Consider the following 16,742-nt stretch of genomic DNA (forward strand, 5'->3'; position numbering starts at 1 on the left):
TCAAGGGGGTATGGAAAAATTAGGAAATTGTCATCTCCCAGTCTACTTTACTGTAACAATAGAAATTACATCTCTCTACTTCTGAAGACAAAGCAGCGCAGTGTCTTGAATATTCAATATGATGTACGATTGCACCTTTCCATCCCGGAATCAGCAATTATTATTATTATTACACACGGTATATTACTGTGACGCTTATCGCCGTTTAGGCCTTGTCCGTCACAACACAGATATCGTACAGTACAGATGCAACACCGATATTGTACAGTTAAGAATACTCATCTTCAGCCTGATCATGGGACGACTTTCAACTACTCTTGCACTCACTCTTCAGGCATATCCACTTGCATGCGTCCGTCGTCGAGTCTCGGCTGCCGGCTTTTTTAAGAGCGCGGCTTATACTATGTTTCTGGGCTTTTTCAATACACTGTTAGTACAACGAGATCAGCGGTGAGGAGGCCAGATAACCTCCGACACATAGCAGTTGGTCCGAACCGGGATTCGAACCACTGCCATTGGTGTCGTGACGCCGGTGCTTAACCAACTGCGCCACTCGCTTCCCAGGAATCAGCAATTAAGACATTTTCAGAGCAAAAATAAGCTAAACCATCACATAATACTGATGAAGTAATAACAAATGATTTATTCACTATCATGTTTATTGTGTGTTGTATTTATATCATTTTATTATACTAACTACCTGATTCTGTTTTAACTCCAGATTTTTTAAATTATAATAACGCTTCGTAATTTTGTCAATATTCTTAGGAGGGACATTTATTTTTTTAAATTTTCAAAAGGGGCCACGGTCTAAAAAAAGGTTTGGAACCCCTGCTGTAAAGTAGGCCTATATAGTGATCAACCAGCAGCATTATGTCAAGTCGAAATTAAATTGACATATGGTCGAAACCATTTGTCTGCAATATCACGTATACGTAACTGACATTATTTCTTCTGATCAGAAAACGATACATATTTGAACCTTCTAAATCATCGGGCCTCAAACTTTTTCAGACACGCCCCCCTTTTTGATAGAGAAGATCCGGTCAAATTCGACTGAAAACCTACCAAAATGTGGTCTTTTAGTGCAACTTTTGTTAAAAAATAAATGCAACTTTTGTGAAGAATAAATGCAACTTTCCACGATTTAACTGCAACAAAAACTTGCCCTAATCATTACTGAAACGACACTTCAGTACGACTGCGCACGCCCATCATATAATGTGTAGGTTTTTGTTGTATAGTATTCCGAATTTGTAATTACGAACTTCACTAGCTCTCGTCACTATATTCCACATATCTATCCAGTCCTACAACGTATTATATGATACTGCATTCCATTTTATACATATTCAGATGCGCTATGGTGATAACAAATACATAAACCAATGATGACGTAGGAACCGGCATGTCTAACTTGAGATTCGTCGCCTTGGGCTTTTTCTTCGGCCTGGTGTTTGGGATCGGAACAGCTGCGTCGTGGATTTATTACATGCAAGCTGGAATGGCCGGTATCAAGATGTGAGGCAATAGTACCTATTTCGTATCGTAGCCGTCTTTATATGGGTGGGCATTACGAATCAGTTATCCCAAATCGACTCAACTAGTGGTTGATTTTACGTGATTCGAAACAGACCTTTCGAGGCATATCCACTCATCCAGTATTTCGTTGCTTTGAATCGGGTGATATTGAATCACCATAAATTATTATCATGTCTCACATAGTATGTACATTGTACAGTGTACACGGTACCTATTGTGCAAAGCTATTTTGATCGGCAACTCAAAACACGCAGAACGTTTACATAACGAGGCCGAGCGCACACGTGTACCCAACCCCACAGGCGTAAATACAAGCGAAGCCATGAGACTCCTGTGATGATTATCATCGACGACAACCGTACTAGCAATGACATGTTTAAAAGAGCATCTTGACATCGAGGACAGATTCCTTGATGCGTTCTGCCCTTTCTCCAAATTACTACGAACACCATGTGACGCTGTTATTATTTGAATGCAACTCGAATCGTTTTTGATTCAATATTGCCCATCCCTAAGCATGTATAAGCAGGTGATTAACCGCATCTACTAACGTTCGCTCCTGATGAGAGTCAGTCGGAATGCTTCTCGATATTGTTTGTTGCGAAATGGATAAACGTACGTGAAGCAGTGTCTGTAATCAATCCATGAGATAATTTGCGCGGTTGACAATTAATGTAAAACCCTTGCTGAGTGCTATCACTGTATAGGCCTGTTAACTATGCGAATTGCGAATCCCTCGTAAAGTTTAACGTTACATAAATGTCACATTTCACTCTCGACATGACCGCATATTGTTCAGATCCAATCGGATGTGTACTAAACACACGACGCGAGTTTTGAATATTGTTACGTTCCCAATCATGCTTCGATGATCTGAAATCGTTACTACGCGACCATCATTTCACGGCGCATGACAAGGATCCAGTCAATCTCAATTCGAGAAATGTGTTCCGGTTCCAATATATAGAGATTAAAGCGAAACCATCAGGAGAGTCATGCAGACTCCGATACATTGCGAAGTCTTACATTACTTCGAATTCAAAATATTTTTGTACAATAATTTCATCCACAACTTCTTAGAGTCGAGGCAGGGGAAAAAGCAGAGAATCCTGAAGATGATGGGGCGACCACCATACATTTGTCGAACGGCATTATAGCGACGACATTAAGACCAGCGACGGCCGAAAACGTTGACAGAGGTGATGAAAATTGTTTCCGGCTGCACTGTGGGCTACTTCAGTGGTTCTCAACCTTTTAGACCTTGCGGGCCGGTTAAACAACAAAGTAAATGCTGCGGACCTTCAAAAATCAATATTAACGCAAGTTGCATTTACGACAAAAGTATGCAGCTAAAGAGTAACACTGGTCGACATTTTTACACTTTTTTTTTAGAGCGATTAATTGAGTTTACGTAATTTGCCAATGCTGATTCCTAATTTGCCGTCAGAATTCACTCATCACGTCACAATTTATCGCAAAAATCGAAGAAGCGCCGAAAATTTAACTCAAATACGGCTGCATTAAGGGCGTTTATGCCTGTTTAGGTCCGTATATATGACACGAAACACATCCTACAAAACTCTCAGCTTACTTTATTGGATTTGAGGTTTCATTATCTTGAACTAAAACCCTCCAGATAATCAGGATCCTTAGTATTTCCAAGAAAGTTATATGTAACTTCAATGAGAGAGAGTCATGTATTTTTTTCCAAATTCGCCTTCCTAAAAAGAAATGGGGGGTTTTGGCGGGTGTTCTGATTTGAGGTCCAGCAAATACACCCTCTATTGTAGTAACTCAAGTGAGGAAATCGTTCGCGAATGTATTTACAACGTGCTCTCTCTCTCTTTGATCAGAGCCTTTAAAAACTTTTTCATGAGATACAGTTTAATATATAATGTTGGAAATACAACATTAAACTTGAGTATTGCTTTCACAACTACATTCATTGCAGTAAAGAATTTATTAACTCGAAGACTTTTCGAGTTAATATATTCGAGTTAATAAATTCTTTACTGCAATGAATGTAGTTGTGAAAGCAATACTCAAATACAACATTATATCTGTCGATAAGAGCAGGCTCTGAAACATTTTAAAGCCTGGTGTAAGACACTCCCTCATCGGCCACTTACGTTACATTCAATGATTTCTACCGTCCCATTCCCATAAAACAAGGATACCTTGTCGTTCTAGGCCGTTGAACCAGTACCATATTTATGAGTTCAAAATCAACGGAAATTTTACACGATTGAGTAGTTTGAAATCAAAAGTTTCATATTCTCGCAAGACCCCTTGATGCCAGTTGTACCAGCTACAAGGAAAGAAGCACATTGATTTGCATTGTGCGACAAAACAGCTTTTAGGCGTGATGCATAAATAAAGAGGCATAACTCACGGTTCCTAATGTCTGTAGGAGACCTTGAGCACCGACACAGAAGAGTGTGTATTCACTATCACGATGCATTTACCAAGCAACAGTGGTATTAGTGCCAAATATATGTTTGGCTTTTGAACTGGAACCTACAATACGAACAGAACAATTTTGCGAATTCAAATTCATGACAAAGTTATTTAGTTAACCTTGATTCAACTTTATATAGCTGCTGATCACCATCACACTCATGCTGAGAACATTCTTCAGACAATGACTCTTCACGGAGAGAATCTTCTTCAACTGCTGGTAAAACTTTTGAAGGCAATGGAGTTGCAACATCTGGCCCATGAGAAATCGGTCGTATTGCGCAAGTCAAATTGGATATTGAATTCTATGGTGGTTTTTGACATAAATAAAAAAAGACACCTAGGCAAAAGTAACAATCTTTTCCATGTCCACGTTGCTCTCTCCAAACCATATTGGCACACCAAATGGTAAATATTTTTGCTTTCAAATTCTCTGCAGCCTCAATGTCGCCTAATTATTCATTCATTTGGCTGTGCATACCTCTTCTTTACATCGCCTAGGCCCACATCTGATTTTAGTTTTCTGATGCCTGATTTCAAAGACTAATCCAAGTCGTTTCTACGCCTTCCTATCTTTTCATTGTATCGCAGTCTTGTGATGTTTTGAAAGGAAGAAAATATTAATAAATTGATACTGATATCGAAAACTAGGCCTGGAATAGATAATGACTTGTTTACATACTTATAGAAAGTTACTTTACTTCTGCTTGAGTAGAAATTGACGCCGTTACTTCTACTTCTACTTTAGTACCTATGGTAAGTACTTTGACCAGCTCTGATGACGTCACTATGGTGATAGCTATGACTAAACAGCAACGAATACGTCACAGAACAGGCTGTTTTAGCACTAAAATGCAAAATTTTAAATCCCAGATTATAAAAAATCTTGACGTGAGAGAAAAAAGAGACTTCATATTCGTAATCAGCGCAAGAAAATTGACTTAATAGTCATCATTTTGGCCAGAAAACAAAAATCATGTCGACCGGTGTAATTATTGGAAACTTCATTTAATGCTGATTTTGATATAATACGCGTTAGACGTGTTTTTTTTACAGTTTCTGCATGGCGAAATGTCGTAAAAGCACTAAATTGAGTTTGATTATTCATGTAACTGTTTCCTAAAACGAGTTGTAGACTAACTTTGAAGATTTCGCGTCATCGGGAGGGGCCACTCACACTTTCATCTGAGTGCCTTGGAGTCGACCTTATCAAAATACATCAGCCCAAGCTTTGTCAACAAAAGGAGTTCGTTTCGTGTACCATCTTAAAATAGTACATTGAACGCTCTCTTATTTGAGATCTCATTTCATGCTGGTGACGTCATATTTCGAGATACGATTGTTGATATGCATTGTTCTTTCCAATTCTCCACTAGTTGCTGACGATCACCCCTGACGAGTGTCAGCAGAAAATATTCGGGTTCATTTCAATATGAATATACCATTCAATTACCTTTGAAGAGTTTCGTACAACACTTGCAGCATCGTGACGTATCCTAAGTTCAAAGCAGACCATGAATTCTACATTGGAAGCCATGCAGGAAATGACGTGTCAAGTCTAGAAATTTATCTAAATTTTGATGTTTTATTTCTCTGTAAAATCATTCAATTTTGGTATTGATATATAATATTCTAATATATTTGGCGCACCGGGAGGAGACTTGTCACGGACTGGCAGTTGAGAACCAGTTATCTACCGCACACCCACTCTTATTACGTAGCCTGCGAAAATGACATGGTTCAGAAATAAAAAAATTATTTCGGATGACATGGTACTGATATCACTTTCTTGGTAGCCGCAAAATACATATCTGAACCCTTCGCGACATTATTACGGTCAGTGTGTCATAATAGGTGGTATACTCGAATACTCCAGTCGACAGGAAGCTTAATTCTCGACTCGGCACCGAATCGCCAAGACTCACAATTTTACCCAGCGCTAATCAAGGGTTTATTGGTGTTCCTCATTAAACTTTGTATAACTTAACCGAAACAGTTTATATTTGTATAGTAATAATAAGATATCTCCATTTCACAGACGACAACACTACTGCGGAGCAACTATATAATAAAGTTCGAGTCTTGTGTTGGATTATGACTTCACCAAGTACAATATATAAAAAAGCTATACATGTACGAGATACGTGGTCAAGTCGGTGCAACATCCGCCTTTTTATGAGCTCGGCTGAAGACAAGGTAAAACATAATCTTAACATGATGAACATCACCTGGCAATGCTACTAAATTTTGATTGTCAAAAATATCGCATTCTGATATAGACGAGGCAGGCACCTTGAACTGAAATCATATCCACTTTAGACCTTCCCAGCGGTGGGACTGCCGGTAAAGGAGGGTAGGGACCAACTGTACGAAAAGACAAAGGCCGCTTTCAAGTACGCTTGGGATCACTACCACAGCGAGGTAGACTGGTTCATGAAAGCGGACGACGATTCATTTGTGGTCGTAGAAAATCTAAGGTATATACAGTATAGGTTAAGGTCACAAAACCCCAAGTCGATGGAATATCTTATGAAGGTATCTGTTGAAAGACTACGATCCTGGGAAACCAATATACTTCGGACGGAAATTTAAACCATACGTCCAGCAGGGCTATATGAGCGGAGGAGCTGGCTACGTTCTCAGCAAAGAAGCTACTAGGAGGTAAGGCTTCCGAAGTTTAAAATTAGATTGTTTTATACTCTATAAGTCACACATGCGTCTTATATCGAGGAAAAATGGAATTATGGATACACGATACAACGCTGGATGGTCGAATCTTGTCTGAACGAGCGTAGGTTACGCCGACCTTACCAATCCCAGCTAAAACGCCATAACAACGATATTACATCCGTGCAAGCGGTTTCTTATGAAAGCCGGTGGGGCGTGCTATAAGTCGGCAGCTACGGAATAAAAACGAAGAAAGTTGGCCTGTTGTAAATCACCATAATAGTCGACAACCACCATGAATACCACAAACAAAAACATGGCTCTCAACGAAATTAGGATAGCGACAAGAACTTCATATGTGACCCTTCTATGCGGCTGTAGCATGGATCGGCTCTGTACAATTGAGAACCGTTCCAACAGTTAAGAATGTGCATCATATGTAATATATACAGAGGTGATCAGTAATGATGTACTTTTACTTTTCCAAGTAGATTTTGTCTATACTTGCGCTTCTTATTCAGAGGGTTATATTTTAGACCACTTCCACTTCTTCACAGTTCTTCGGGCAAAATTAACTACATACTTTTTAAATTTTAGATTTCATAAAGTATGAAAATCGTTTGGGATTTGTTTGCATTATTTTCACGAGGGAAATTGTTATAACAAGCGGGCGAGACTGTAACTGAAATTGAACCTAGTTTCAGTGTAACTTGTAATTTGGGTTAGCTGTGAAGATACACCCTGCAATTCTGCAATTGAAATTATTTGTATTGTAATATTGTCGTTTTTCATTAGCCATGAAGATATTCCCTGCAATTCCCTCCAATGTACTTGAAGTAGTTTTGATAGGTCTTGGTAATCACTACTACTACTGATTGAGAAGAAATTTACCGTGTTAATTCTACTTCTACTTGATTACCAACGATGACTACTTTGCCCCCTCCGGAAATACATAGGGATGATGTGAACCTCTGAAAGGTTCAAGTTCGTGTGAACGTGAACCTTTTTGAAAGGTTCTATGTGAACGCGAACGTGAACCTCATGACGTCACGTGACGTCATATCGCAATTCCAACCCTACATTACAGTGAAGTGACAGCCTGTATTAATGTACACGACACCTAGCGACGACTCGAGCCACATAAGGCCACAATGCTGTACAAGTACATATTGACGATTTAAACGTTGCCAAATGTACCAACTGGTGAAATCAAAAGATATAATAATCCAATAAAATCAATATCTTCAGTCGCTTTGCCAACAATTTCGATGAGACTTGTAAAGGAATGTAAGTGAGCTTACGCCTTGATGGTCTAGGCCAGACCGGACAATGTATTCAGCATCTAAGAATTGCTACGTTGATATTGAACAGAGTGTAAAACGGGTTTCTGTACTGCTACCGATACTGCTCCCTTTAACATGTTATATAGCACTGGCAGTAGCCAACACCCCAATCGCACGGATTTGGTTTTTATGATACGATTAACATGAAATCAAGATTGTTCCCGTACGCCTGCTATATTTTTTACATCAGACATCGATGTCACTTTCATTGATTATTTGAATAAGCATCATTCGCTGACTAACTATATGTAGTGTATTTCGCTCATGATATTGTGTGATAGCAGGTCAAGCTCATAGCAGAGTCAGTGCATGCTCTGCTCATTCATTGTTGATTTTTTATGCTGCCAGCGCCTTGCATAGAGTGGCTTGCAGTTGAAATGCAATAAATTTCTACCACAGATGTTAAGCGAAAATCGTAACATATGAAAAAGGTTCACAGTGCAGAACCTACCAAGGTTCGTTTGTGAGCGTGAACCTCTAAATTTCCGAGGTTCACACACAGAACGCGAACGCGAACCTCACGTTCACACCATCCCTAATACATACCACAAAATGAAGACCCCACCTCAGTGTAAATTATCGTATACATATTGATTTGTCGCTAGATTTGGTATTAGTTTAACTTAGATCTCGAGACGTGCCACTTTCTGGCCTCATACGGTATAATGTCGTCTACTTGTGCGTTATGTGCATGCCGTTAAGAAATGGACTTTTCGCCTTCGTTAATGTTACTCATTGTTAACCTTCTCATAGCAACGAGACCTATCCCGGACTTGGTATTTTCCAAAAGGTTTGCGAACGGAATGGCCACAAAATGCGCGAAAGGTGGCGGCGTGGAAGACGTCGAGCTTGGACGGTGTATGTCTAATCTCGGCGTCGTTGCTGGGGACTCGAGAGATGAATTACAGAAGGAACGGTTTCATCCGCTAAGCCCGGGACATCACATAGTAGCCGGTTTACTGCCGAAAGATTTTTGGTTATGGAAGTACGACTATTATTCGTCGTGTGCGGTGAGTCCATTGTGTGCGCTCGTTGCTCAGCGGCTACGCCCGGCACTATGTGCTAGCTTTACAATTTGTATCATCAGAATCTTTGAAAAGAATCAAGATATAAACAGCTTAAATAGCTGATTCGTTGTACAAAGCTTGAAGATTGACATTACGACATCAATTGTAAAAATACATGTATGTGACCCATTTGCAACAAAACCAACAAAACCCATTTCATGCTAATAAAATGATCAAGGAAGGTTAGCTGGTTTTATTACAAATCAAGATGTCTGGGGTTTCATTGAAAACAAATGTTTTAAACAGTGTTTTACACAAAGGCAGTTTTAAGAAACAAAAAATGTGTATTTTTTTCATGTTGTATAATCATACCATAATTGTGTAAATACTTTCCCAAAAACATGTCGTATGAGTCTATGGACGATTACCACCCGACATAGCCGACATATATATGGTTGGAACCCTCGAAATAGTCGGTTTAACAGCTATAGTACGTAGATATAGATCATTGGTACCGAATGATTGTTCTGATGATGATGAACGCCGACCGTAAAAATGCAGAGTGACGATGTAGTCCTGGTTAAAGATATTTTGGTCAGTATATGACAGAGGTTGGAAGCCTATTTCGTCAAAGGAGGTACATTTAGGGTGGATTGCACAGATACCGATACGGATTAATCGACATCTATGCAATCCACCCTTGCAATATATTTTCAATTATCAATGTCAATCACTATGACGTCACAATCGAAGATTCGTGGCGTCATAGCTTAAAAAGATAAAACATGTTTTAAACAAGGGCCTTGTTTTAGACATGTTTGCTTTAAATTGATTTTTGTTTCGAATGCAACCCTAAAGATAACTATAGTTTCTGACAGTCATGGATTCCAGATATATGCGATAATGGTACATTTAACTAGGAGCTAAGGATGTGATATATCCAGCTAAATTGTCTTGCATAGGCTATAGATATGATGTTTAAATTTCCGCCACACAATATGATCTATATTATGAATTTATCATATCATCACCACCCCTAATAACTACCGGTAGTTATGAATATGATCTATCTAATTCCGAAAGTTGTATAAATCACATCAATTTCTTATAGCTTGGATACCTCAGCATGACATTCGGTGAATCGGTGGGTTTCATGTAGGCCTATTGCATTTTTAAAATTATTTCATGCAGGATTACTCCAACCATTTTGGACATAAGGATGAAGACGGCATCCCGTTTCATTGCCCGATCTGAACAAATGAGGATAAGTGAACATTGAACAAGTTTGCAAAAACTTTATGTGACATATTGCGCACATGAGCAGCATAAACACATCGTGCTCTACGAATAATTCGCTCATGTTGTGACCTGGCCATCCCGATAATTTATAGAATACAATAGCCGCATTGCATAACCCCGCGAAATATCCATATGGTTTGCATTTGCACTAGTATCATTATTTTCTATGCAAATGACGGAAGCGATTATCCACATATATATAAAATTATCGCGTGCCTTCTTGTACAACAGGGAAAGGACTGCCCCTCCGCGTATCCCATATCCTTCCACTACGTGAAGAAAGATGATATGTACGTTCTCGAATACATGATCTACGGCGTCAAAGTCTATGGGATGACTCATACATATAGACAATATCCAAATTTACTTTTCGAATCGTAACGTACGCTATAGACATCTAGGTATACGCAGGCGTCGGATTCAATTATGTTGTACGCCGGTTCGATCACCTATATGTCATATTTTTCAGTTGGTTCTGTTACGAAAAGTCAATGATAGTAACCAGGGATGCATGCTAACGGGTTCGCCGATGTCATAAAATTTTGAAAGACGGTTATAAAGGACCGGTGCGAACCGGCTGAAAATGAGCACTATATAATATGTGATTACAGCGATTATTTATTTTAGTTTTCATTTTATTTCAAGAGTCGTAGAACCATGAGTGAAACGTGCAATACTTTGCTATCTGGACTGTGGAACGTCTCGTTACGTTCGAAATTTCGTATGGCAACTATATTTCTGTATATAGTACATAGATAACATTAACCTTAGTACATATGTCACTGTTACTATATACCACTGGGATGCGTTCAGATAATGCAATTGTCATCTTTCATATGGTTTTCTGGCTTTTTCCGAACAATGTTCCGATCACATCTCACTGACCATGCGGGCCTACAAAACTTCATAGTCCATGGCCGACCAGCGACCATCAATGCCGTGAGATGATATCATTGACCAACGACTCTGAAACGCTGCCACATTCGTTCGAAACTCGAAACCATACGAAACATATATACCCCGTAAAAAACACTGCATAATATCTATAGACCAATAGTATATGACAGTATGTATGGGTAACAGTCATCAACATATTCAACTTACTGAGATAGTGCCAAAGATGTACCTATTGATCGAAATATGGTAAAGTGGAAAGTCTCTATGTATGTTTCCGTGAATTGAAAAATAAACGAGGCATCAAAACCTTTTATCTCGTTTGAAAGTTTGATTTCAGATCAAATCATCATTCATGAGCTCGCTTTTGGCAGTCACAATAAGCGGTTCTATTATTTTCAACCGCTCGATATACACAATGTAGCCTACTGTACACTGTACAATGCGATGCATGAGACACAATTCGATGTAATGGAGGGACATGAGGATGCCGAAACGACATGTACGGACTATCAACCTCACGTCCACCTCGGCCAAGTATTATTGTTCGACCTAATTGTATTCGAGATGCAACAGTGTAAAAGCTGCATCAATTGGTAAATGCTTTTGTCGGTCCGGTGTCTGCTCTACGTGAAGAGCAATATACAAAGATTTTTGGTTGAAAACAAGTTGTTTGAATAACTAGTACCATGTGTGAGATGATTGAAATGTGCTGGTTATCTGTTGCGCATTTCATGGCTACGGGAGTTGTTGCCTTGAAACGTGCATTGCATGCAAAATACCGAATACTAAGCAACTGTATTTCGCCGTGCAGGAGTCACACGGAATGGATCCTTTGAGCACTTATGACAATTCGATAATTGGATTGTAAGTACATTGTATCATAAATGGATAATACTCAATACTACACATATGGACTCAATATGTAATATGCGGTATCACAAAGTGCGGCAACTGGGTCGTTATGTAATTACATGTGAATTGTTGAATGTGCTGCTGCTGAACAGTTGGAACGAGGAGATTGCCATCAACACAGCTGACTCTACGGCTACGTCATGAATTCCTAACCAGGGGTCCATGGGAGCACCAAATCGTGGGCTACGAGATGCATTCTGGAATTGGGCGTATAGGCCTACACTATCTAGAGCCCAAAATTATTCTGCAAACCAGCAAAAAGTGGGATACATTCTGGCCAGACTTATTCAACTCAAAACTGCTCTTCGCGCCACGCGCGATTTCAATTCAATGGTTTTTTTAATTTTAATAGATCTATCGTCAGAAATTGTGTTGAAAATGGACAGGGGCACGAGAAATTTTATTGAAAGCCCAAGGGGTATGAATGCTAAACAGGATAAGAAACACTGCTTTACTCTGTGACACTGACAGGAAAACAACAGCATGCGGGACGTGAGTAATCGTGCTGAACTATAATAATATGCAATCTTTGGCGGTAGATAAGACAACACATTACTTTTAATCCGGGCTGTTCAGTCGGAGTCGGAGTTTGGCTAATTTTCGCTTAATGGAATCGGAGCCTATTTTTAGCACGCCTAGGAGTCGGAGTCGTGAAAACTATAGTGGCTGGAGTCGGAGTCGGAGTCGTGGAAAAAATACGGACTTGAGTCGGGGGCGGAGTTTGTGAAAATGACCCTGACTCCGACTACGACTCCAATTTCTTCATTATGAAAATAATTGCTTTCAAAGGTATCTTTAAATTACTAATAATAACTAAAATAGGATTTTTATGTACTATAAATCACTGTTATTAGTAACGACAGAGGTGGTCAGTAACGAAGTACGGCTACTTTTTGGAAGTACTCGAGTAGTTTTCCTCTACTTCTGGTACATACTCAAGTAGATCTGATTTTCTCTTCTTCTACTTCGTAATATTTCGTGATCTACTTGCTTACTTTTCGCAAATTTCAGTTTGTCAAGTATAAGTAGTTTAATCCCCCAATACGAAAGATAGCCTAAGGAATTTCGGGGCTGTTTTCACGGAGTACCAACATTTAATATTCAAAAAAGTCAAGTAAAGCCCAGAAATTTTGATGCGCTTCGCGCCCAGTAGTTATGGAGTGACAAATATGTTTGCAAGAAAGTATCAGTGGATAAAATTTAGGTACAGGATTGTTTATGGTTCCGCTCACACCGCATTGTCGCCCATATCAAATATTTCATCACAGTAAATATGGCCCAACATAACGTTTGAAACTACCGTTTCGCAATCTAGCAATTACCTATCCTATCGTTATCTAGCAGCCCGTGGAATGTCCTGCTAATCTGGAAAATCCGACTTTCTGGAACGTTACACCTATTTTAGCATACCACCTTTGAAGCTTTATGGACAAAAGACATTAATTATATTTTCCGCTTTTTAGAAGTGGTATTTGTACTTCTATTTCAATTCCGAGTATGATACTCGGAGTATCATAGTTTGAGTTCTAATTACTTTCAGTTCTTTTGTCTGCAGAACAATGTAGCAGCATAAAAGCAAGTGTAGTAATGCCTCTATTTTCCGAAAATAAATCTACACTAAATATAAATTTTACGATCCACAATATTTGTTATTAACGTTTACTAATCACGCAAAGGGTTGAAACCGTATCCGATACAACTTATCCGTATTGCTCTTCGGCTAAACTTGGGGCTTATAATATGGGGTAGGGCGCCATGCCATGATATTCTCTAAAACGGGGTCTTCTAGTAAACAAAGGGTTAGGATCGTATTTTCATATCAATACTATAATTTGCATCCCATAATGCGAATGAATGTTTATTCTGTCGGGAATTGCTACCTCCTGGGATGCATCAATACTAATCAAGCTCTCTGCACCTTCCGCATAGATCGATTTGCAGCTTTTGACAGTCTATGCGAACGAATTAAGACAGTTTTCAAAGCTACGTACTTACTTGAGTATAGATTTAAAGTCAGCCAATTTTACTTCTCCTTCAAGTAGTTTTATGTGGCTTATGGATGAAGTACTTCTACTCGTACTTGAGTAGATTTTTTGTCGCTACGTCTACTTCTACTTGAGTAGCTTTCTTGACTACTTTGACCACCTCATTGTTACTTACTATATAGATAAAATTGGACATTATTTGCAAATTATAATTCAGTAACATAGAGGAAGAAAATCGCAATATGCATCGTCGCGATACAGTCACAAATTGATGCAATTTTTGGAATTATACCATGATACTGTGACAGAGTAAATACATCGTCGGGTTTTGTAAAATTGTAAAATTGATGTAAATATAACCAAACGCTGCTTCCCACTTGACGAAATTAAAAATAATTGTGGTGTAGCTTAGCTGCTTGCGTCGAACAAATGATTAAGAAAGACAGCAAGTCCTATAGTCCTTGAATACTTGAGTAAGTGCATGTAGACTAGACATATACTATTTCATTACTTCCTAAATTTTGTTTCTGGCCAAGGTTTATTAGTAGTTGTACAATTATGCATTTATTAGTGAGTTTTATACTCAAATAAATGATTAAGCTGTAAATAAAGCAACGAAAGACTTAACTGAAACTTGCACTTGTCACTACCTTCAACTCCAGTGAGTTGACACAAAAGTCTTTGTCAGCATGAACACAAGTCATGCGTGACAGTATGAGCCATAACCATACATCCCCCCACAACTCCGATAAAGGCACAACTTGAGGAGTTGAAAAGAAAAAGGCGCAACAAACATGCATCAATATGTGTGAGTGTGCATCAATATGTGTGAGTGTGTGTGTTCGTGATCAGTAAAGTGTGTAATGAGAAAATTAGTATGTTACATCTCTGTATTAGTTGCTGACTCATAGACGAGAGCTACACTTCGATTGTTTTATCTACATTTTAATTATACAGGATTGGATATATGTCGTGTTTGAATGATTCATACATATTAAGATATTACAGATTTCATATTATAAAAACGTGTAAAAAAGGAAGGATATTTGACATTAGTCCATGGTAATTGCACAATGCACGGTGAATAATTCGAGCTGTGCCACAATGAAACAATTTTACATGCCATCGTTAATCATATATTTGCATATGTTTAATGGTTATGATTGTGATTTAAACGTCACTGTGGCATATAATTGTCGAAGTAAATTGGTAATACTCTTGGAGTCGGAGTTCTCTTAAGAAAATAGTCGGAGTCGGTACGTTTAAAGACTCGGGCGTCGGAGTTGGAGTCGGTATAATGAAAATGTCTAGAGTCGGAGTCGGAGGTAAAATTTACCGACTCCACAGCCCTGCTTTTAATAATGTTATCGAATACATTATATAACTTTATAATACAGATTTGATCATGAACATTTTTCGTGCCGCTTGTTGCAACATTTAATCTACTGACGAAATAGAAGCCGATCCAACGCTGTGAATGATTTGCAGAAGACAAAGAAGAACTCTTATGTGGCTTGTCCAATGAACAATGTCAATCCTCGAATATACATTATCCAATATATGATGTTAATGAATAATGTACAATGTATATTTAGTCAAACTAAAGAAGTTGTTGCCTTCAGACGCGAAGAATGCCAAATACCAAGCAAATCCGATACGCGATACGTGAGCCAAACAAAAGTAAATTCACTCGTCTGATGCCGCCTGGGCCGTACACAATAGTCGATCCAGTCCTCAAGCGTGTTTGTGTGTATCTGTTCACTGATTAATACTTATACTTCGTACTAAAATCTTTTTTATCCAAACGTAGACTTTTGACGCTTGACATCACTATCTGACTGAGTGTGCAGTACTGAGTAGGCTACATTTTACGTCTACACGGTGTACAGTGTACGCTAAACGTCACTGTGGGTACTCACTCAAAACTTCGAATTCAAATCTATCCTTGGCGGTAGATGACAGTATGGAGTGGGTTATGATGGCCACCGCCTGATCGCAGATCGACAAAATCTAGTACGTACAGTAGCACTAGTAGCAGCATGGTGATTCCTTGATCACCAATCGTCCTACCAATTTCGTGTTAAATACAATACGACTGGTCAGTGCTCACTGCTCAGTGGTCGAAGGTATGCTGCTTACGAAATCACAATCGAGTAGGGTTATCATGCATCCTCTTTCAAGAGGATTTATCCTCTTTTCTGACAAAATTGAAACTGTCCTCGCGGAGGATGCATAAATGTCCTCTTTCTTGGGAATTGATCCTCTTTTTTCAGTAAAGGATTCAAAATGCCATGAAAAAGTCACTTCGAGACACAATTGGAAGTAGAACTGCAAGTGGGTAATGCGGGATACGACAAAGAGACGAACTAGTTTTTAGTCATCACCACAAAAGTATCGTGAAAAAGCTGGTGTTTCGGGAGTCGAGACAAAGTCCTTTTTTTAGTCAACACACAAATTTTGGTTGAAAAGTTATCGAATTCACCAGTTTTCTTTGCCGATGTTAGAGCTTTCAGGATTTTTGAAAAGTGTCCTTCTTTTCGGTTCTCAAAATATGGTAACCCTATTATCGAGCCGCTTACCAATACGGTCACGGCGAACCTATATTGAAAGCCTTCAACACATTCGGCCTGGAA

General features: G+C 38.9%; 2 protein-coding genes across 3 annotated transcripts in view; one reads left to right on the forward strand and one right to left on the reverse strand.

Moving 5' to 3' along the window:
• LOC145438903 (radial spoke head 10 homolog B-like) overlaps window positions 1–16,742 on the reverse strand; it is a 260,639-nt gene that overhangs the window by 201,870 nt on the left and 42,027 nt on the right. The gene's annotated exons all lie outside the window — the stretch shown is intronic.
• On the forward strand, window positions 1,177–11,911 carry LOC145438876 (glycoprotein-N-acetylgalactosamine 3-beta-galactosyltransferase 1-like). 2 transcript variants are annotated; one of them, XM_080316260.1, is made up of 8 exons: window positions 1,177–1,521; window positions 2,623–2,741; window positions 6,038–6,195; window positions 6,319–6,476; window positions 6,535–6,660; window positions 8,800–9,019; window positions 10,547–10,716; window positions 10,785–11,911. In XM_080316260.1, the coding sequence occupies exons 1-7, from the start codon at window positions 1,409–1,411 to the stop codon at window positions 10,694–10,696; spliced, it is 1,044 nt and encodes a 347-aa protein (XP_080172386.1). In that variant the 5' UTR covers window positions 1,177–1,408; the 3' UTR covers window positions 10,697–10,716; window positions 10,785–11,911. The 2 variants fall into 2 exon arrangements, with proteins under 2 accessions (XP_080172386.1, XP_080172385.1); XM_080316259.1 differs by having other exon boundaries at window positions 10,547–11,911.

This window comes from Botryllus schlosseri, chromosome 5, assembly GCF_051294905.1.
Source record: "Botryllus schlosseri isolate E-star chromosome 5, Bs_hap1, whole genome shotgun sequence".
In the NCBI taxonomy this organism is placed as follows: domain Eukaryota; kingdom Metazoa; phylum Chordata; class Ascidiacea; order Stolidobranchia; family Styelidae; genus Botryllus; species Botryllus schlosseri.

What these genes read in the sequence shown, in the direction of transcription:
- LOC145438876 (XM_080316259.1), top strand. Translation starts at nt 1,409, where the DNA reads ATGTCTAACTTGAGATTCGTCGCCTTGGGCTTTTTCTTCGGCCTGGTG. An exon ending in TGAGCTCGGCTGAAGACAAG is followed by an intron (nt 6,196 to 6,318) that starts GTAAAACATAAT and finishes TATCCACTTTAG; the next exon opens with ACCTTCCCAGCGGTGGGACT. An exon ending in GTGGTCGTAGAAAATCTAAG is followed by an intron (nt 6,477 to 6,534) that starts GTATATACAGTA and finishes TATCTTATGAAG; the next exon opens with GTATCTGTTGAAAGACTACG.